Source organism: Coloeus monedula, assembly GCF_965178545.1.
Source record: "Coloeus monedula genome assembly, chromosome: 2".
Classification (NCBI taxonomy): Eukaryota; Metazoa; Chordata; class Aves; order Passeriformes; family Corvidae; genus Coloeus; species Coloeus monedula.
In genome coordinates, this window is record NC_138782.1 from 38,894,452 (window position 1) to 38,918,311 (window position 23,860).

General features: G+C 40.6%; 1 protein-coding gene across 1 annotated transcript in view; it reads left to right on the forward strand.

The window, feature by feature from the left end:
• Window positions 1-557: 557 nt before the first annotated feature.
• Window positions 558-23,860, forward strand: part of LOC309585880 (visual pigment-like receptor peropsin) — a gene marked incomplete at its 3' end in the record, with an annotated part of 29,458 nt that continues 6,155 nt past the window's right edge. The window contains exons 1-3 of the mRNA XM_082302330.1: window positions 558-695; window positions 9,849-10,054; window positions 23,443-23,542. Coding sequence (XP_082158456.1) covers window positions 575-695; window positions 9,849-10,054; window positions 23,443-23,542 — 427 coding nt within the window. The 5' untranslated portion in view covers window positions 558-574. The remainder of the gene's footprint in view (window positions 696-9,848; window positions 10,055-23,442; window positions 23,543-23,860) is intronic.

A 23,860-nucleotide genomic window follows, 5' to 3' on the forward strand; every position in this document is an offset into this window, starting at 1 on the left:
GCAAAGTGACTTCATAGATGATTTTTTCTGCTATGTTGAAGTCATGTTCTCAGCTAGTGACACCTCCCTGTTTTTTTTTTTCACTGTGCCTTTTTTTTTTTTTAATTTGTGTGAGATTTTTCCTGAATTTCATTTGAACTAAAATGCAAGTCATCTTCAGTGAAGAAAAAAGATGAAAGTACAGCTATTTAAGCAGCATATCAGTATGGTGTGGGTGTGCCTATGAGCCTGTAGGTTATGTGGTATTACCTTATTTTAAAGGAAGTTGTCTTTTGTCATATCCACACTCTTCATTAAAGATTTTTGCACACAGCAGTAATGAGGATACAAAGAAATCTGCTGTCTTTTGCTGACCACAGGTTCACAGGCTGCATTAATAGATAGGATTAGTGAAGAAGAATAGGTCAGAAGGCTGCAAAGCTCCTGTCCCTTGAGATTTCCTTCTTTAGATCATTAGTCTTATTGAGAGCTCCCCTGAATACAGTGAGCAGAAACTGAGGAAAAGGCTGGAACCATTTCGTTCACCAGGACGTGCTGGGGAAGGGCGATTTCTGGGTCATAAGCTCCACTGAAAATGTCTGTCCAGTTTTCTGCACAGGCACCCTGGAGGAACAACAACATCAGTTTTCTGACCAGAGAGGCAGCTGTAACAGAGCAAGGAGAGACTATCATAGGTTTCTACCTGTTGGCTTTAGGTAGGTATTTGGCTTGGATGTGAAAGGGAGCTCTTAAATAGACATTATCAAGTTTAAAGTGATTCATTTGGATTTCATCCCTAATGGAACAGGATGGTAGAAAATGTAATTTTTTTTCAACAATTGCAAGATCAGAGAGGTACAGCTTGTTTTTTATAAAAAGAGATTTATATTTAATGCAGAAATCTGGAGGAAAAATAAATAGTCAAGCCTGTAAACTTTCAACTAACGTTAATTAAGCTTAATATGTAGGAAGATTTTAAAAGTACCTTATCAGAAGTATGTGATAATTCTGTGTCTGCTTGTGTTTTAGTACCACTGAATAAATGTTCTCTGATTTTCAGAGTTGTGGCTGTTGACTGTCAGTTGGCATCCTACAATTATCTTCTGCAGAGAAACAAAATATGGTTTTGTGGTTCTTAACTTTAATTGTTTGTATTGTTCTTGCTTTAAATGTTGGATGCACATAGAAATTGACTTCTTCAAACAGGATCTATGAAAGATCTAGGTACTGGAACATTATCCTGTGTTAGCAGTCACAATACCAAATGTTTCTTTTAGTTCTGCTGGAAGACAGCTATTGTAAGTGTATTACGGGGATTTGAAAATGGCACTCTGTATGAATGCACTCTGATACCACTGTAATTTTGTTTTCTTTGTTTAAATATTATCTATTTTGGGCAGGCTTATTTTGGGCACACAATACAAGGGAAAATTTATGAAATTTCAAAGAGTGCAAGCATGTAAGTGCAAGTAATAAAAAATTTCAACCATAGAACCTTACAGGAAAATAGAAGAAAATTTAAGTTTTATTGAATCAGTTCTTCTAAACAGCATGTACAAAAAGGTTTCTGTTTATAAATGATTGGTCTAACAGATTTTTTTCTTATTCTAAGCTTATTACATATTTCAATTAACTTATTAGCCTTCAGCTTACACTTGACAAAGGTCTGTGTAAGTTAAAATGTAAACTGCTAAGTATACTAATATGTTTACCTGAGACTTTCTTATTTTTATCTATAGGAAATAGGGAAAGTTGTGCTTAGAACAAAACCAGAGATTCTAGTAGAAATACATATGGCTTCTATCTTAGGAGAGTTGATTAGGAGAGTGGTTGTAAGCTAAATCAGAGGTATTCCAATTTATCCCCAATCTGTTCACATCTGCGTATCCCCTCATGAATGGCTGGGAAATGTCTGCACCATCAGCTAAAGAATTAATCAGTTGCACTTAAGACTAGAAGGAAGATCTCAGGTCAGCAAGGCCAGTCCCCTGCTGAGACAGAGTATAATCTCATTTACACAGCTATCATGCTCTCTCATATAACTGGCTAGGGGTTTTTTGGTGTTATCACTCCTCCAATTGAAAGCATGTTCCTGATTTTGTTTCTCTGTTGGATAGGAGCCTTCACCTAAGTTTTTAGCTAAAGTGCTCACAACAACTTTACACACTTTTTGGTGACCCCTGTTAATTGAAATAATTTTTTTGCCAGCAAATGACATTCTATGGCCAATCTATGTTCCTGAAGGAACAATCATACCTTGAGGTCAACCTCTGTATTCCTATATGAAGCAATTGAGGGAATTCTATTTTGTTGGTTGGTTGACTGGGGGGCAGGGGGTAATTATAATTTATTTATCTCCTGTCATAATACCTTCCCCCTGTCATTCCAGCAGCCTTATAGCCAGGACTGAATACAGCATCCAAGCAAGGTCTTGCCATCACTATTCACATTCATATTTACACTCTACTGACTCTACTGATCCCTCTCAGTGTTGCCTCTGCATCACACTGGTAGTTCAAACTTCTTCCATCGTCAGCCAACAGAGATGTTCTCCTCTGCTGCTTCCTTATACTGACCTCACATCTTCTAACAAATATTTAGGTGCCTGAGTCTTTAGGCTATTCGGGTTTGATTTCTCCAGGTCCTTCAGCCAAGCTTACAGGTGCTTTGCATGTCATAAATGCTGTTCTTGAAACTTACCTCCAGATTCAAAACCCAAGTTGCATTTTTTGCAAAGTATGTACAACCAGCAGTAACACTATTCCAAGTGCAGTGTAGATCTGGTTAAAATTGATGGATGTAGTATACCTTTTGGAAATGAAACTTTTGAAAAAATCTGTTAGTCATACAGAAACCAGAAAAGTCCTAATTTCTTTTCTCCTCAAAGGTCTACTGTTGCACTTCTGCAAGCACCAGCCATAGCAATTTATAGTTATTAGTTTTATGTACACCAATAACTTGTTCTATCCAGGGAGCTGTGATGTGGCAGAACAAGGACTCTGTCATACAGATACCCTCTTGCCCCTCTGGCAGAGAAAAAAGGCCAGTCCATGCAGTAGCTTCCTGTATCTCTGTTGCTTTTGGGCGTCTGACAAGACAATCTACATTTGTAGGAGTCTATTGATACTTCCTTACACAAAGCACCAAAGATGTTCATATTTGATACTCTTGGGGTTTTGATGCCTTGAAAAATGTCTTCAGTGATTACACTTCTGTAGTTACTGATTTCTTCTCTTTTGAATATGCATATGTCAGTGCAGCTTCTTGCAAATTCTGACGTACTTTTCCAAAACCAAAGAGATGTATGTGATTGGTGTTAGCATTTATCCAGAAAACAGGGTTCCTCTGAATATCCTCACCTTCACGAGATAAAGTCTTAAAAACCTACCTATCTTTGGCCAAGTCTTCCCAGAATCACACATCTTGACAGAGGACATGTGTATCCAAGAACCATGGTCTAACGCCCTTTGCTGAGATAAGGCATCTGTGTGTCCCCTTCTGGAAATTCTCATAGGTCACAGGCAGCACAGCTGTCATTTGTGACAGACAGGACACTGATGTATGTGTTGCATGTGGTACAGCAGCCAGGCAGTTTTGGATCCAGCTGAGGGGTCCTCAGCACCCTGCATGGCAGCCTGAGCACAGTGGTGTCGCACACTGACATCATGAGAAAACCAACATGAAGTGCGCGGTGCGTTTTGCAAATGCTGACGGGTGTTGAGATCACTGAAGCGCTTCTTGATACCCAAGTCACTGTTCCATTGTTCTCCTTGCTAATGTTTTGGTCAGGGGACCAGCAAAGTGGGGAGAAAGTGCAATGCCCATCCAACAGCAGTGATCCTGTCTTAGAGGGAATCTCTGCAAGTGATAGCAACCACTGTGTTTCCATGCACTAGGCCAGCTGTGTCAGCATCCTCTTTCTGAAGGCAGCACTCTGCTCCCATCCTTCCCTTCAATGACCTCAAAACTGTCTCTAACAGACAAGGGAAAGCTTGTCCTGCTGCTAGGATTACATCTGACCCCTTTTTGCCTATGCCCTGAGTGGTGTGGTACAATGGAAAATCTTTGTACAGTTTAAATTATGAGGTGCAATTTAAAAGCACTGCCCACTGGTGCTGGCTGCTAGACATCGGGGAAAAAATATAAAGCATTTTTTTCTTCATAGTTATTAACTGGAATTCTTAAGCTGCTTTTTTTCCTGCATTTATACACAATTTGTTCTCTGTTCGTTTCCCTTAGTTTCACATTTAACTGGGGCTGTTAGAGTAAATATGAAGCATAAAAGGAAATTTTAATTCAGTAGGAGAGAGTACTTGTTGGAGAACAAATTCTGACTTTTTGTGAGTGCTTCTATCTGAAAGGCATGCTGAGAGCATTACCAATCCCATCAGAAAACTGGAACAGACCACAAGATCCAAACGTGCCTTTAAAAGACACGTTTCTGAATGGTAATAGTAAACTGTTACTTGACAAGTGACAAAATGAGTGTTATTTTGGGATTTTGTTTGACAGATAAATCTGAGAAAGTGGGAAGGGAAACAAGCTATTCACAGAGCATTCATCCACAAAATTGCATTTATTGAACAAATAATCTCTCCATGCTTTGTCAAGACTAAAACAAGATGACTCTTCTCCTTCCTGTCAGAACTGGCAATACACCCTGGACAGGATATTGTGTGTGTATAATTGGCAGCAAAGACTGAAAACAGAGCAGGGTCACTTCACAGTTGCAATAGTTAATGACAGCTTCGCAAATTCTCTGGATTTTATCAGTGTTTTAATTAAAGTTCTCTAGGTGGAAAATGTTTTGCAGCAAACCTCTTCTGATAGGCATTTATGCTCGTGTATATGTAGTTGCATAAGTTACTGATTTCATTCATGCCTGCTCTGTATTAAGATGCTCAATCCAATTTCTCTCCTAGAGAAAGGCTATTTGCTGAGGGAAGAGCCTAGTTTGTCTTGTAACACTGAGCCTCACTTTTTGCTCTCATTTCTTGAATTCTTCCACTTAAGGCTTCATATGTATTTTAAACTGCATATGGCTGAGTTGTAACACCCATTTTTCTATTTCAGTGCTGCCAGCTTTTACAAGACTGTGCAACTATGTCTAATAAGAGCAAGTCTAAGTAGAAAGCATAATAACCTATTTTGGCTGGGCACAGGTTAAGTCATTGTCCTGGTTTGAGACCCGTTGGGAGGAACATCCAAAATGAACGTCCTCTGATAGAAGGCAGGTTACAGTCATCCCTCCCCCACCAGGTTTGGAAAGAATTTTCCTTGGGGGAAAGTGAAAAAACCCCTATTTATTTAACAAGTAAAGTGCACACAGGCACAGGAAAAAAAAAAAAAAAGAATAATGCTAAATAATAAAACCTCTCACTGTGGAGAGAACCTGAATAAAATTCGAAGTCCTTGTGGATGTGGCTCTCTCCTCTCCTCAGCTGGGGTTCGGCGTGGGCCCCTCCAGGCCACAGTGTAAGGTGTCCCCATGATGCTCTGGTGTTGCTGAACAGTCCAGATGAGAAGAAGAAGAAGCCAAAGTCCCAGGGCTCCATATTTTAGCTAGCAAACAAGAAACTAGATAAAAAGCAAAAGGAATGTAACTTCCCTGCTGCAGAAGCAGAGCAGCCGGGCAGGAGAAGCCAGCGAACTTATCTCTGTTTTGAACACTGGGCCAAAAGAATTCCACTGGCTGTCTCCTCTCTCCCTTAGCTAGCCTTAAAGGCACAGAACTCATGTCTGGCATAGGGCAGATGACAGGCAATACAGTATCATACAGTCACCCCAGGACAGTGATCAGCTGGAAATGTGGATTACCAGCTCAGAGCTATCAATTCACTTGTGCTTAATTTAGTACTCCAGAAATGATGTTAACAATGAAACTGCATGCAGCCTCAGGTGCATATTGCTTGTTCAAAGACCATCTCAGGTACATGAGAGAAAAATAGGGCATGTCTGAATGCACAGGCTTGAGTGATTTGACAGAAATCTTTGTAAAATTATAATGTACCTTTTTGATATTCTTAAACTATCTCAGTGTTCTCATTTGCTTTCAGAAGAGAGATTTCAGCCTCCTTACTCACTCCTTCTGGCTACCTTTCTGGTGTTTTCTTTGCATGGGCTGGTGGGCATCACACTGACACAGGAGCTTGTGAATAGGGTTTCAGTTCTTGACTTTCACCAGCTTGCTTGCCAGCCCTTCTGTACTTCCCAAGAAATCACAGATAACAGCACCAGCCTCTCTTGTGGAGTGCTTTTGACATCTGTGGATTAAAATGCTCTCTTAGGGAGTGTTATTCCAGGAGAAGGATTACTACTGAATTATATAGAGGCAATACAATATTTTTAATATTGCTGTCTGTCCTATTCCTCCCACCTCACAATGTTTGCAAAACTACTTCAGCATTGGCATATTATCTGTATATTTTGCCACTTCAGAAGATCCAGCATCTCTGATCAAGAATTCCCATCAGACTGTGCTTATGGGAAAAATGTGGTGATCCCTCTCTGAACTTTATGCTGGGAGGGAGTGCTCAGTTTCTACCTAGCTGCTATTTTTTCCTCTCTCACCACATTTTGACCTCAGCTGAAATCTGTCTTTTTCATCAGAATTACCTTAGTATGCTGGGTTTGGATTTTGGGGTTGGTTTGGGTTTTTTTCCACTTACTCTTATGAATGAATATTGGTGGCAGCTGGCAAAAGATGGAACAAGTTCACCCTGCTGTTTGTTTTATATCTTCTGTCTTATTGAGATGACACCTGGCAACATGGAGGCACTTCAAAGTTCAGAGGTTTTTTTCTGGACTCCTGATCTACCTCTGATGTCCCCTGAGGCACACACCACCTGCAATGCAGCTGGGGAGATCTCTGTGCTCACTGGGAGTGTCAGAGCTATTGCTGTGCTTGCGTTGCATTTTCAACCTTCCTCCCTGTTATGCTGTCAGAGCTGGAGGGAGGAAGGGAGAGAGTTTGTTTGGTTTGAGGTGTTCTTTCAGTTGGGGTGATTTTCTGTTTTGGGGTGATTTGTTTGGGGTTTTTTAAGTCAGTCAGTCAGTCAGTACAGGCAGCAACCCAGACTAGCACATGTATCTGATGGCACAGAGATCCAGTGTCCCATAGTCACTACTCTAGTTGACAGCACTTTTATGTGACCACTGGTTTTGTTACTGAGTGGTTTACTAAGATCTGATTTTCTTCAGTTTCTTCTTTTCCTAAAATCAGAATTAATATGGTCTACTACCAAGACAGACCATTTTAGGAACTGGATATGCCAGTGCAGGTTCTCCACTGCTTTGCTTAAAAGGACTGTGCCTAATGGCAGAAATCATACTCGCTCTGTAACCTTATCCTCATGCTTTCCTCATCTCCAACCTCAATTTGTCAATGTACTTCCAAAAAATTATCACAAGTTCTGTGTCTCTCTCACCTACATCTAAAATGGGCAATGTTGTTTAAAGTGACGTTTTGCTCAGTTTCTTCCCGAATACACTTTAACTGAAAACTCCCTTACCCTCCAGGCTAGGGGAAATCTGCTCTGTATACTCCTAGGAAGGGCAGGTGTCTGACACTGTGAGGGTAGCCCTCCTATCCATTACATTCCATTGGCAAAATTTTGATATTTACAAAGGAGGTGCCATTTTAGCTGGTCTGCCATTTTAGCTTGTCTGCCATTTTAGCACTATGTCTTCATAGGGACAGGGAAAAATACTTCATACCTACTGCCTTGATAACTATTTTACCTTACAGAGGGTAGAACCAACATGCACAAACAACACAACTCCCATGTTTGCATTGCAGGCTATCCAAAAGCCTTCCTCCCCCAGTGCCCTGCTCTGCCTATTTATAATACCCAGATTCAAAAGTCCGAAAATCCCTGACTTAAAGTGAATGCAGTTGTTCAAAACAAGACTTGATTAAGAAACATTGTCACCTAGTGGCCAGAACAAGACATATTTATTATTGCTGATCTTACAACAAGGTATATATAGAAGGCATGCGTGTATCTCAGTGTATCATTGCACCAGTGGCTATTTCTGGTCAATACCATATGCTGACATTTCAGCTCTCCCCAGCTCAAATGCTCTTCAGTAAACCATGTGCATTTACTAAACAAGCCAGAGCAGCAGCAGCTTGGCAATGCTGCAAAGAGAAACTATTAAAAGGAAATTGCTCCACAGAAGAAGCAGTTCATAGTGCCATACAGAGGACCATCCCATCAACCACCTCCCTCCCACTCCAAAGTACTCAGAGCTACTCACCGTGAGGTACCTGCCCAATCTTTTTCTTTACAGAACAAGTGCCTTGCTCTTTGGCATTTCAGCTCCTGATACTCCCACATGGCCTGGAGATTGAGAGGCAATTTCCTCCCTTCCCTTCCTAGCCACAGCAGCCTGGCAGTGAAGCACCAGGTTCTTGATATATGAAGTGGTGCTTCCTGAAGGAAGGCAGCTGCCCCCCCTTGCTAGAACATTAAACCTATCAGCCATCTTTCATCTCACAGACTCCTTTGAATACCCAGAGACACTGTGCAGTGCCATCATGTCACATCCCTCTTTATTGTCTGTGTTCATCTATTGCTAGGTCAATATACACCAGCCTTACTCTGGGCTATCTACAGCTTGTGCCTGGGTAGTGGGGTCAGCCCTTTTCTCCCTTACCTGGTAATGTTGTACCCTGGCATAAGCCACCAGGTGTTACATTCCTGTTGTAGGCAGCAGACACTCAAAAGAGGTCATGTCTTGCTCTACCTTGCCAAGGTGAAGTGAGGCCACCAAAGTCAAAAGTGGCAGAGCTGGTTTGTGGGATAGAAGCTGGAGCCAGCAGGGAGCCAGGTGCTGCCTGACCTGCTGCTCAGCCCTCCACCCCCTTAACTGGCTAAGCCACATTTTCAACACTGAACCTGATACTTATTAATAAACTTTCTGTTAAAAGTCATTCATCTCTGCACATCTACATAATTTCAAAAAGTGGGATGCAAGCTACCAGGGTCTTGCACTGATGGGCAGAGCAATAGCTCTGGAAACTCTAGGTCTATCCAACAGTGTCTGACTTTCACCATCTTTACAGTAATTTCCCTTGTGTTTTCCTCACATACTTAGACACATACGAGTCAGGCATCTCTATTCCTGGAGAGTAAGAGAGAATGCAACTTTCTGTAAAAATAAATAAAAAGAGACTTTGAAGTTCTATTCCAAACATTCTTTTCATATGGATTACCATGTGCGCTACTGAAAAATATTCCCATCTAGGACAGACTTTGCTGCAGGGTGATCCTACACTGTTCTAAGAGAAGAAACCTAGCTGTATTATGTGCACTTCTCTAGAGAGGACTGATAAAACAGCTCCCTGGCTAAGTGCATGAACTTTCTGTGTCCATTATTGTATATGAGATACCTAAACAGCTGCAGGTTTTGACAGATTGTCCGTAGTCTCTGCTCCACTCTGCCAGTCTTTCTTCCTTCCTGTTTTTCCCAGGTGTAGCACTTCATGAGTTTCATCTATCCACTTAAGGAAAAAAACTTTAGGGAAAAAGTCCACTTTAGGCCCTTAAATGGTGCATCTGCAGTAGATGTAGCAGCAGCTCTTTGTGTTTGCTCTGTTTTATTGCTGCATTCAATTGCTCACTTGCTCCTACTTCTGAAATGTACCCAGCTGCTCAAAAAGGTTTCATGCATAGTTTTCTAGTGGATGATCTGGTTTAATATGCTTCTAATGGAATAAAAAGGTATTTTAGAAGAGATGTCATAAATTTACACACTCAACAGCTTCTTTATTCATTTGCTTTTTGATTTCATAGAATCATAGAATGGACTGAGTTGGAAGAGACCTTAAAGATCATCTAGTTCTACAGATTTAACTTTTTTTCCAGGTTGGTTGTCTTGGTTTGGAAACAGCATTGTGATTTTTGTCCTGTATAAACAAAGACATCTTCTGCAGCCTACCGACTACCTCACATTTAACTTGGCAGTGTCAGATGCCAGTATCTCCGTGTTTGGTTATTCGCGGGGCATCATTGAAATCTTCAATGTCTTCAGAGATGATGGCTTCGTCATCACGTCAATATGGACTTGCCAGGTAAGACTGGATTATACTTAATTAGACAGAAGAGATGCAGCTATTTCTGTGGGTGTGCTGTATATAAATAACCAGACAGGGCCCAAAGAATGAAAGGAGGTAGTCACTAACCTTTCAAAAGGACAGTGCTCTCTTTTGTTACACCCATAAATCTGTGCATTTGATCAGTGCTTCACCAATTTTCAGTGGCGTTTTTTCCTGTGTATTCACAATAGTTCTTACTAGTTTGGGGTTTTTTACTTCATGTCAGAGCTCACACTCATGTTGGAAAGTCAAGGCATAAGCTGTGCTTGTCTTCAGCTCACCTGAAGCCAACCTGGTTGTTGCTTTAAGCCGAATATTAAAGTGCCAATGTCAACTCCTGCTTGACAAGGCGTGTAGAGCAAAGCCTCCACACAGCACTTGGGCATACCCATACGTTTTAGCATGCAGCTTTTTGCACTAACTCAGTTGTAACTCTTCAGTCACATTCCTAAACGCTTGGTTCATTCATTGACTGTGGTAGAATGAGTGATTTAACTTTATGGCACAGTCATCCCTTATCTTGGAGTCAGCTTTTTGTTGAAGTGCTCGGAAAAAGTTATTATTGTTAATTCTGAAACATATCTATGTGGACAGAATATAAATGCACCCCATGGACAGCTAGGCACAAAGCTGGTTCCCTGGTGCTTTCAGCAACATCTGTGAGAAAGATTATACTCTGTTTCATCAGGGAATCAAAAATCTGAAAATGACAGGATATGCTACAGCAAGGTGTAAGAAAGATCATGATGAAGGAAAAGGGAGAGAGAAATAATCCTCTTATCTTGGAGGTTTGTTTTTTTGGGGTTTTTTTAAGAGGAAGTTGAGCTATTGTGTAACATAGATGAAAGAACATTTACAGGCCATGCTCCCCTCCCTTTCAATAAAAAGGTTTGGTTTATAGAGAGGAAAACTTCCTGTAGGAGACTCTGATTAACCTAGGAGCTGTAGCTTGATCTAAAAAATTATTATTTTATTGTTTAAAATGTATCTCTATAGTCATTTGGCAGAAAAGGACTTACCAAATTGAAGCTAATTATTTCCTCAGCAAACTCGCACTCTTTCTCTAACAATATCACGTATAGTTGCACTCTAAGGTCTGCTGAGAAGAAACTTTGAATTTTTTTATTAATGGAAAACTTTGAAGTCATCATATAAATAAACACATACCTGAAAACTGTAAAATTTACACCCATACTCGGAATTAAACAGATGCATATTTTCCCCCTCTTTCAAGGAAGGTTGGAGCAATGAATGAGAAAGGAAAGTTAAAATCTGCATCTCCAGGTTCAGTTCTACTTTTGTTGCAGATTTCCTGTGTAAAACAGGGTAAGCCATTCAGTGTGAAATCCTGACCCAAGGTCAGTGGCTTATCTTAATTCTTACAACTCACAAGGTTGAAAGAGGTAACATTAAATGACCTTTCTGCATCCTTACTCCAGCTCTTTCAGATTCCTGTCCGTACTGTGGCTCCTTTTTTTTTGGGCTGTAAAAAACAGCACACAGAGGAATGTGCAAGACATGGCACACTGTGTTTCTGCATCTTGGTTTGCATGGGAACTTCTGTCAGCAGCCTTACAGATTTCTTTCATGATGCTTCTGTCTGTCCCTCTTTGGCTGACTTGGAGCTATTAAGTCTTGTTAATGATGATCTGACTTCTTTTTTAAGATTTAAAAATACCAGGATAGAGGTGTGCTTGAGCTTTGTGAGATGAAGGTGTGCTTAAGCTGGCTGTGCTTGAACTGCCTTTTCAAGGGGAGAAGTGGTCCATAACATTTTTAGGGTACCCAGATAGTTTGTTGGTCAGGGTGTGTTAAGTAATTTGGCTTGGATCTTCTTGTTTTAAATAGTATTAATTTGTAAAGTTTGGATATCAAGCAAAGTTTTAAGGTATAGGGATCCAAATATTTTGTGCAAGACACTAATAATGCGTTGGCTTTTCTTAACACTCTGATTTGCAAAACATTAAAGTTTCTGCTTTGATTATTCTCTGTAGGCTCTAGAAGGTAACATTTACCACTCCAAATAAGAATTTATACTGTTATTAATACTAATTAAAAATTAATGGTAATCTGGAAAAGTCAATTTGTACTTTGAATTAAGTTTGGATTTGTTGTGGCTAGTTGAGTGGTCGAGATGGTTACGGCATGTTGAGAGAATACCATGTAGGATTCCTATTTCCATCAAGATTTTGTTCTGTCTTGGAGAACCTCAAAAACAAGTTTAAAACCTGACATCCATCTTCTTGATTAATAAGCTTGACAAAACAGAAGCCAGTGATGAAAAAGTAGGTTATGGCAATAGAATGGATGGATTTTAGCAACAATATTGTGCAGAAATAGAAGGCATCTTCTGTGCATAAAAAAAGAGATGTGAACATTTCCACGTGTGTGTGGAAGCCAGCACAAAAATTGTTCTAAAAATGGTTAATGTTGAACAGTAGTGTTTTGATTGCTGTAGTCTGAATTTGTAGTCTTGCTAGAAGGGGTCTCACATGAAGAACATGAGGAGTGAGGACCTGTGTGCCACGAAGGTAAAACCCATGCTCTCTGTGAGGACCTGCCGAAGTCGGTGTCTTTTGTTCCCCTCATGCACGCGGGCTCCTCTGCAAGTAGCTGGGGTGGCACTTTGCATACATGAGCATGGCTCTCTCCTTAGCATGGCCTGTGTGTTTTCCCTCACTTGGTTTGTTTTGCTGAGTGCAGAGGACGGCCTTACTTGGCTTTCTGTCATTGTCCGGTTCACTACACATTTGCTCCTATTGATCAGTCAGCTTCTGCTGTCAGGTATGCTTAGGGAAATTTTATTTTCCCAAGGTAGCCTGTCATTTCTGTTTATGAAGAAACTATCACCTCACTTAATCCACCTAACTATTTTGTTTTCCCCTGACTCAGGTCTCCTTCTGTGCCCTCAGGTAACATTTTTGAACATTAAGGTTCACCATCCTTGGCTGCCCCGGTAGAAGGGAGTGGGGGACAGACAGACAAATAGTACTTCTCTCAGCCTAGTCTTTGAAAGCTCTCTGTAACAAAAGATGTATCTCCAGGTACAAGGACCATCTCACTGCATACCTGCTGAAAGGGACAGAGAGGAGTTCTCCTGTTCTCCTCCTCTTTATGGAAGAAACAACACTTTTCTTTCCCATGCCAAACTTTACTTTTTGAGTCTGACAGGGCTATTCTCTTGGGAATGAGGTTACATGGTACGTCTGTATTCAAGTGCTGCCTCTGCCGAATGTTCTGTAGAAATACAGTTTTCCAATGGTGGGTTTTGGAATCTGCTTTCACTTCTCTTTAATACCTCTGCTCTATGACTGTCTCTTGTTCCTGATCTGGATAGAGGAAGGACAGTCAGGCTCTGACACATTCATTTTTTAGCGTCTCCCAATATGATCAGTAAGTAAACTGGTTCATATGGTAAATTTCAGGTCAGGAAATGTAACCCAGTGACCAAGAGCCATCTGTTGCCCATTGACCATATTCCGAGTGAAAAGCTACTTCAGAATATATTTTTGTCCTTCCTGTATTTTTTTATTTGTATGTTCTGCTGAACCAGAAGTTACACTGAAACCTGTAAATAAAACTGTGTGCAAATGTTCTTACATGGAGGAAGTAGAGAAATATTACTTCTCTGCAGGTAAATATGGTTTCTTCTAAGCCTTATTTATCAAATGACAGAAAGTTTTTCTTGTATTTGTTAATCACGTGGCAAATACAACAAAAGTTGCAGGCTTCAGAAGGCCTCTAAATACAGGGAAAGGATTACAACCTATCTGAACTCCATAGGTACATTGCAGTCATGTCTGAAAACAAGAATGGGCTATGGAGCTCCTTAGAATTTGAAATCCTTCATAATCCTGGTACTTCAGTTTAAACTTGTTTCCAGTTGTTCACTTTTCTAATTTTTTTAAATTATTTTTCATTATGCACTTTGGTTACTTAAATATTAATTTTATAAACACAGGTTTTACTATGAGGATCAAGAAAACTGACTCTTTTTACCGTGTGCTCACTCTGTTGGTATAGGCTTCTTTTAAAAAAAATTCCTTTTTTCTGCCTGTTTCTTACATGTGAGATGTGTGTGGGCTGTGCAGCCCAGAGCACAGAGTGGTTATCTCCAGGTCACGGTACCCTCACAGCCATACCCCCTGTTCCCGACGTGCTGACTGACGCTGTTACCACAGATGCACTCACCTCACTCTCACTAGCCCAGGTATTCCCAGCCCATCTGGCCAGCCAGATGGTGCCAGAGCATCCCCAGCAGACCTGTCTCTGCACAGAAACAGCCTCAGGAGCAGCCATTAAAAAAAGTTCCACTTTGAGGTATCAGTGAGCACCACAGTAGCTTGTCTGACAGGATCCAACTCCCACTGACTCTGTCCCTGCAGCCCACCCTCACCGTCCCAAGCACCAGCCTTCAAGGTCCTGCCTTCAACCTCACAAAGCTGCTTTGTGTTGTGCAGCATAATAAAGACATGGAGGGGAGCAGAAGAGAGAGAAAAATTACTGTCTCATCCTGTGGCTGGTTTTGCTACAAAGCAGGGAGGAAACCTGGGTTTGAGTTCTGCAGTGCTTCCGTGCTTCGCGCAGCGCTTCTTTATTCCTGCCTGGCATACCCTGGGCAGAAGCACACGGCAATGTGGTGATCAGCAGTAAGCCCCACAATGTACACAGGTATTGTTCTACTCTGTTAGCCCTAATGCACTGAAACTAATACTCAGTTTGCCTGACAGCACCAGATCTGTGGTGTATGTGCACCCTGAAAGGCCATGGTGTGGCCAGTAAGTCAAAAATTTTCTGGAAGCACCAGACTTCGTGTGTACTTACGGAGGAGTAAGTGACCCACAGGTATCTGGGATTTCTTGCACTTTAGCAGATTTCCTAGATTGTGGTGGTGCAGCTGATCAAGATTTTCTGAAATCACAGATAAATAGGGATGTCTAAGAAAAGCTAAATTAGATGTGTGATATCCCTGCTTTACCAATGCTGCTGTTGGACAAGGAGGGCTCCCCTGCCTCTGATGGATGCCTGACAGTAATGTAGGGAGCCTCTTTTAGTCTCTGGCCCCAGTATTTGTTTGCTTTAGGAACATCTGGGCATCCCCTTATGATGAATAGTCTTGGGTCTCTGCTCCTAGGCAGGGAATGTGGGTCTGAGCACCTTCAAATGGAGAAAAGTAAATTCAGCTCTCCCACACACTCCATGGAGGTAAAGGGAGAATGGGTCAGCAATCCCTCTGCTTTTTACAGAGACACTGCTTAATTTTTGAAAGGTCTTGCACAGTTAAGGGAAGGATATGGCTGTGAATAACAAGGAATCACAATCCTTTGTGTTGAGAAGACATGAAAAATCAGAGGGTGAGATATGTGCATCACCTTGTTCTGTTGGCTTCTTTAAGAGCCTCATTTGCTCACCAGCTTAGCCACCTCCAATCTAGGAGTAGAGCTCAGAGCCACAACCCTCCTTTCACCAGGCAAGTGAGCAAAGCCTGCAAAACTGAGCATATTGGCTCTTATCCCCTTTTGGAGATTCAACTTCCAGTCACTAACTCTTGCTATCACCTAAAAAACTCCAGTATTTTGGGTGTTATTAAATATCTAGGGCTCTATCATGACATTTCTAGAAGAAATAATGTCCCCCTTTTGTAAAAAATAGAACTGAATATCTGAAACACCAAAAGGAAGATTGCAGCAGTAGAAAATGCTGAGAACAGTATGATGAAAACACATGGGCTGTTTTCAGAAGTTTTGAGGGCAGGGCTTTTAACCTAGAATAAATTCTTTTTTATTTTATTAATGGCATTTGCTTTCTCAGAACATGCATTTATCTCTTTTTCTATACACAGATTGTAAAATATTGCTAAATCTTGTCTGAGCACAAAATAAAGGATTAATACTTTCTTCTTTTAACAAAATCTTCTGTAAATTGTCTGATAAATCAAAAGCCCTAAAGGCATTTATGTTCTTAGATTAAATTTGGAGCCCATTAATTTCTGTCCATTTAATACGGACATAAACATAAAACCAACCAATTCTTTATTTAGCTAGACTGTTGACTCTCTTGACTCAGTTAGTGATTTTATGTATTTTATAAATACCAAGAAAGTGTTTACACATTACTATATGTGGAATGGTACCAGTCCATGTGACTGGTAATAAAAGCAATGTCAGATGGGAAGGACCAAAATTAAACCTTACAAGTTTTCATTTTACTGCCTTCCCTGTACTGCTGCTGGGGAGATTACTGAGGAAAATGCCAGCCACTACTGCCAAATGTCTATGCATTGTTTCTCATACTTGTTCCACCTTAATCACCCATTCACCTTGCTCCATCATCCATTCACTTTTTTCCTTTACCTTTTCTGAAACAAATTTATATCTCAATTATGAACACTAGAATGTATCCTCCTTCTTGTTTCCTTGCCTACATGAGATTTGGATACTGAAATATAAAGTTGCAGAGGTACTAGTCTTCCCTATTTCTTTATTTCTGGTCTGCCTTCATATAATCTAAAGAGTGTACACATTGCAGTCAAAGAGGTAAAGGCAACTCATGTAGACATCTGTGAGCTGAATTTTAATGAGAAAAATACTTCATCTCCAGGGAAGGGGGGAAAGACTGCACAAACAGAATAATTAGCAACATAGAAGATCATTTCAGTGTAACTAATGTGACTTCAGGGAAGTTCCGCCAGTTTTCATTAGTCATGAATTCTCCTTCATTTTCCTCTAAATTATTATTTCTGCAGTCAATTGTGACTAATTAGGTAAGTTATATATTTGGTAGTGAAAAATCATGCCCAAACTATCTGTTTCCTTGTTTAACAAGTTTGACATAGCCTCTGCTGTGACACCCAAGTTCTGTGTCAAACCACACACTGCTGCCTGGAATGGGCATTCATTGCCTGAGAGTGCTCCTACAGAGCCAGGAATTTACAAAGCCTAAGCTTTGATTCCTGCACTTGCTTTTCCTCCCAGAAGGCTTTTTATTTTTCTATGTGGAAAACAGTTGCCTTCCACATCCTTCTGTGCTGATGTCTAAGATATTAAATGTCTTCTTTCAAAAAATGCTGTCTATCACTCCCTCATCATTCAAGATCTTCTCACCATGGGGCTGAACAATTCATATTCTTCTGACTCCTCTCTGCATGCCACACCCTCTCACTGGCTTTTAGGCAAAATTTCATCTGAAATTAAAATACCACTCTGATAAAATTTGTAAATATCCTATATAGTTCTACCTCACATTTACTCATCTTCTCTATCACAAAAATATATTCCATTATGTGAGTACACTGATAGTACGTAGGAAGCAAATCAGGTCCTGACCTTGGTCCTGTGCTAAGTGAATCAATGACAAGATGACTGCTGCTTGCAGTGGGCTGTATATGACATGACATACAGAATTTCCACACCACTGTCCTTGCAGGAAGGGATGATATTGCATCTGGTGGGTTTCCAGATCGCCCTTTAAGGCCAAGAATAAACTGTATCTTTTATACTGCCTTCCATGCTCTCCCTGGTCTACTAGGACTCCTTGGAAATGCTTGTGACTCCTGTTATTTTGGTACAGGAGCCATAGGGGGCAAGCATATTAACTAAGAGGTCTGCTAGTAGCCATGCAGCTTTTTCAGGTTTTCAGGAAAGTAGTATGTTCCTGTCTTGGCCACTTAAGGCCAAGCTGGTACCGTCATTAACCTGTCCTGCCTTTTGCCTAGGAGCTTCATGAGCAGAAGAACAAGCTCAACTGTAGGCATTAAGCCAGCAGTGATGATGGCCTTGTATTAACCTGAGGGTGGCTACGTAAACAAATTCCTTCTTGCTGGGAAGCAGCACAGATGACTGTACTTTGGACAATGTGAAGGGTCACTTGTAGTCTCTGGGCTGTCCTGGCAAAGTCCATGAACAGTGGGACTTCTGATTCCCTTGAGGTGCGTAAGACTAGAGAAACATTTAGCATGATATTCTGAAATGTCAAAGAAAATACATTAAAAACAAAAGTGTGATTTTAATCTGATGTTCATGGATCTCAGTTTTCCACAGGCCACAGAGCCAAGCCTTGCCTTCTATGGTAATGTAAAGACGAGACAGGTGACTCTTCTTTTATCTGTGTATTTGTTTGTTGGTATTAATGGTGATGCTAACACTAAACAGGCAGAATTATCTGAATTATCATCACTAAAGTGGAGAGGAGTTTTGGCTCAGGCCCACTGAAAAGAATTTCACATAGTGTAGCACGGGTGTTCCCAAAGGGCAATGCTAGATTTTCCTATCTGGTGCTTCTTAATTTCCCTCTACACTAATTCACAAAAAGACAATGGCAATTCAGCATTTAACCTGAAGACGGGAATCTTTCCATTGTATCTGGATCATCTGGTAGTATGAGCTACATGCTCCCCGTTTATTCTTTGTGGGGGGACATGAGAGGCATAAAACCTGCCATGATTCCATGGCATCTATCCAGAGCTAGAAAGCAGGTGTTTCCAAGCATTTGGAGATGGGGTATTTGAAGTAAGATTATAATCTGATGAGGCTGTGTAAGGAAATTCTGCAAGCAGTTTCTACCTGTTTGTTAAATGCCATGCCCTCGGTGGGGTTGTTGATTTCAAAGCTGTGCTCACTGATAGGGGCATGTACGACTAGGAGCAGAAATTGTGGCCTCAGAGGCTGCAAGTAAAGTAGCTAAAGGTCAGCCCAAAGTAAGTATGCCTTGAACCTCACTTGATTAACCTGGTATATAAAACTGGGTTCCGCAGTATTACTAAAGGCAAAACTTGACCTGCATATATTAATAGTGGCACTGAACATACATTGACTATATAGTATAATTAGTATAATTTCATATCTGGATACATAATAGTGTAGTCTAAATACTGCATTCATATTTTTCTATCTTTAGAATATATGCCATCCACAGAAAGATTGAATCACTTTGTGAGTGCAAAATACTGAGTATCTGATGGTCTCACTTAATGGTTTAAACTCCTTAATGGTTTAATCCTGTAGTTTATCAATTCTCATTGTTTACTGATACATGGAGTGGCATTTGTGTCAGAGGCCTCTAATGGTTTGGGTTAATGCCATCACCTCTAAGAGCAGCTACCCTTGAAGCCTACTAAGGCATTTTAAAAGGCAGAATGCAGCCATAGCAGAACAATGTCTCATGAGCAAAAGATGTTGTGGGAACCGTAGCAAATGATAAGTCTCTTTTACCTCCTATATTGTAGGAAATCTTAAAGAAACCACCTGAGTGTTTTAGGAACACTATGCATTGTGAGTTTTAATTAGTCTTCTGTGAAGACAAGTTTTGATTATGAACCCTGGTAGCTCTTCTAGAAACTCTATGATTAAAGATTTACTGTAGTCCAGTTGACGCATCATAGTATATTTGAGGGATGGGAGAATTGTGATGTCATCAGACTCAAGTGGAATATTTTTGCATTTACTTCAAACTTTAAGAAATTGTTACATTTAAAATGAAGTTTTTAAATTTTAAAATATCTATTCAAAGGTATCTGCAATTGCTTTTACGAATGTGTTTCTTGAAGATTGATTAAAATGTTTTTTCATTTCTTGATGTTGAAGGAGGTTTATTGCCATTATCTATTTACACTATGATCTCAGAAGAATCCGATCTGTATTAAAAAAATATAGTAATTCTGAGAGAGCTTATTGTGGTGACTTTAAGTCTATGCTGTGGGCAAATAACCCCTGTTTGAAGTTTATCCTTTTCTTTACATATTCATTATCTCATTTTCAATAGAAGAAAAATACAGGATGCTGTGGTTCTGAAAGGAAACAAATGGACTTTGGGAAATTGCAGCAGATTTACCAGTAGGCCAGAGGAGGGAGTGAGGCATCCTTTGTGGCTGGTGAGACCAATACTTTGGCCTAAAGTGAAAAGTAATAGCTATTTTGCCAATCTGCTTTTGTGCAATTAAGCCTTGATTAATCCAATAATAAGAACAATGGGTTATATTTTACTCTGCTTTAAATGAAGACAACCCTTATGAATCAGTAGGGATTCATAAGTATTAAAGGTAGTAAAAGTGGGGCACACCCAAGCTCACAGCTAAAAATTTCATAGTGCTCTGGGGATTCCAAACTCTCCCTGTGTCAAAGCAAATGAATTTGCATGCTCTATGTATTGTGGGTTGTAAGTAGTGCACCGAGAGCATTAGTGAGATTTAAAGTCAGGCACAAGTACAAAGCAGAAAAAACCCACAATTTTTTCTTCAGTTGTCTCTTACCTTCCAGGCAGCATAAAGATAATGAGCACCTTCCATGAGCATCTATATAGCCAAGGGAGTAATGCTGGTAGAGCACTGGGAGAAAAGCTTTTAAAATTGCTAATCCATTCCTGCTTCTTAATGGGTAAAAGGGAAAGCTGGTGTATTCAAATTACCATGCAATCAACTTTGTGTTTATATCAGAATTCGTTTTTGCCTGTTAACACTGCTGCTATTTGATCATAATTAATAATAGGAAGGACAAAATTGCATTACACAAAAACGGAGGAAATATTATGACTGTGGAAGGAAGGAGTTAGCTGGGGGGTAGAATAAAAGGAAAACCAGAATTGTGGAAGGGGAAGAGCATCAATCTTCCAAAGTAATTAAATGTTATTTACTATTCTACTATTTCCTTCCTCATTCCATACATCTTTAAAAATGCAGAAAACTGAAATTATCACATATTTTTGTAACCTGCAGATATTAATCTCTGTCTATAGAAATTGGGACTATGTTAAAGCAGTTTTCCTGTTGTTACCTACTTTGGGTGCCAAGCAGTTGCCTTGTTACCTACAGTCAGGGCTGTCTGTTCAAGAGCAGAAAAAGTAGCACAGATCTTTCTTCTAAATCCAGTAGGTGTAAACTTGAAGTAATTTGGCTACATCGAGAGGAAGATCCCTTGTTTTCTTCTGAAGACATATGGCTAAATGACACCCGTATAAAAGTGTTACAGCATTGACAAAGTTGCTGGGAAATGGTTTATGCATAGCAGGCCTCAAAAGCCACTTGTTGCCAATAAACATTTGGGTCAAGAGTGATCTGAGCATCATGCTCCCAAAGCAGCCTGTTGGATGGTCTCTCATGGTTTAATGTTCCAGGTGCTGTGGCTCCTGTAAGGGCTGTTCTGCCTGAGAGCCACCATTTACCTCCTTTATTCACTTCATCCGAGTTCTTGTCATCCCCAGGGCTCCCTCTGCTTCATGACATTTCCCGCTGTCGCCCGTTCCCAAACCACCAAGCCTGTGGCCAGCATGGGGGCAAAGACAGCTGCCCTGGGAGGCTGCTGCCACTTAGCCACTCACAAACCATTTGGCCCTGGTAACATCTCTGGTGGTAGCTCCCACACCTGCAGAAGATCTGATGAAATGATGTTATGAAGTAGTATGAAAACAAGATGCGGTGCTGGCAATGGCTCAATCCTATGAACTATGTTGATTTAGATAAATCTGCATTTTATTAGCAAGGCCCCACTCCAAAGAAAACATTTAGGCTTTTCTTTCTTATGGTGACAGCTTCATCTTAAATGATAAAGGACAAGAGTGTATTTTTAGACCCACCTTTGTCCCTCGTAGGTGTGCTCAGAGGCTGTTTGGACCAATCACTTGATATAATTGTCTCTCTTTAGTCTGACATCAGGGAAGGAGGGTGGGAGAAAAGTGACAGTCACATCTGCCAGTGATAAAACAAACACAGATCTATTTCAGAAAAACTCCCCTGCTTTCAACACAGGCCTGTAATACACAGTGAGAAGCCTGTTCTGCTCTTTTAGCATTCAATCTCATGGCTCTTTAGACTTAATTTCAAAGTGTTTATTTGCATTCTTGTTGAAGTACTGCTTCCTTTCTAATCTAATAACTAATGCAATTCCTTAAGATTATGGCCATTATACTTTCCGCATCTACGAAGCATTGGCAGAGCAAATGGAGAAGCGGCAGCTGTTTGCACCAGTAAGACTAATGAGACACAGAGCACATTTACATATCCAGGTATTTCACCAGCCTCCACAGCACACAGCAGGCCAAATTCAGCTGAGTGCAGCTTCTACCAAGTAGCTGAGACATCCAAGAAAGTCTGCTCTAAACATGGTTGCATTTATACACCAAGCATGAGCTGATTGTAATCGGAGCACAGGTGGGTGTAGATTGTTGTAGTAGCAAGCCTTGTATGCATTTAAAATGTGGTGGGTCTGTAAAAGTTGGCCATAAAGAGTCTTTAGAATCAATACGAGGGCACTGGTAGTAAGAAAAAACACCAGTGAAAGAAGTGATGAAGCAGTCCTTTTTCTAACCCTTTACCCGATTTAATTTATACAATCTGCCAGGGTCTTAGCTTTAAGCCTGGATTAAAGCCCCAGATTCAGTGCTGGGATAAATTGAATTCCACAGGAGTTGTCCCTGTTCATACAAAGACAGAGTTTGTTACTGTAGAATAATTGTGTGCCTTTCCGCCGATAATGTCACTATTTTAATGCCAAGTTACAGTCCAGAGACACTTGCTTAATATTCTTGCTTCTCTAGATGTAAAACTGGGACCTCCAAGAGCTCCTCTGCTCTGGACAGTTTAATATATCAGTGCAAGATTCCAAACATAAAGACTGCCATCAGTGTGTTGCCCTGGATCATTTCCCAGCCATACAGTGCTCCCTAGAAGATGGCTGCATCCATGTCCACTACAGTCAGCAGAACTTCCTGGTTACACTCGGACGTGGAGCTCACAGAGCTGTGGCCATCCTGGGATGTGGCTGAGGCACTGATGTCAGCGGGAGCCACAGAGCTGCACAGCTCTGCCTGTGTCACAGCAAGGGGATGAGGATCAGGGCTTCAGAAATAGCAGGCAACCAGTACCACCAGACATTGAGACTCAATCTACTGGATCTATTTAGGTTTGGGGGTGTTTTTTGAAAAAAACCCAAATTTTCTCACTCAGCCAAGCCCATCACCTCCTACATTCTTCCCTCTTTGGCCTAAATTTCTTAGGATCAGTTTACATGTTTGTTCTGTATAAGCAGGGCAGCTGCATCCAGGGCATTTTTGCCTGGTCAGGGCTTTTCTTCTTTCCAGTTCAAAGTTTTTCTCCTTCATTTAGCAAGACATTTAAGGGAAGCACAGATGTAAGGGTGTGCTTGCTTGCTTATTGTATGTACATGACGGAGCACTTACATAATTTTTGAACATTTACTTGCTCACTGATCCTATAGAAGATAACTGCACCTGACATTTTGTATTTCCCTGCTAGTTGGGTTTCTGGAAAAACTTTTGAGTTCATTAACATGAAAATGACAGGAGAAATTCCTGTGGTTCTTTTCCCCCTCAATTCTCTACAGTAAAAGAACATTCTGTACTGCTTTGTTTTTCAGGTTGATGGCTTCCTGACACTTCTCTTTGGCCTGGCTAGCATTAATACCCTTACAGTGATCAGTGTGACACGCTATATCAAGGGCTGCCATCCTGAGAGAGGTAAGGAATAAAGGCATGTCCAGTTCTGCCTTCACTGAACCTGATGCCAATCTGTATTTCTCTCAGAGTTACTACTGTCAGTCACAATATACTGTCAGTATATTAAATATAAATTAAATGCATTGGAAACCAGGACATAATATTGTCATTTACATTACAAACATGTTTTCATAGAATCCTTCAGGGTAATCTCCAGCAAGAGCCAAATTATTACAAGTACACTTGGGCCACCATGAGTAAATTCATCCTTGTGCCAAAGATACCACAGGTCCTCCTGACCCTCTGTATTCCTCAAAGTGTGACTTAAATTGCTCCTAA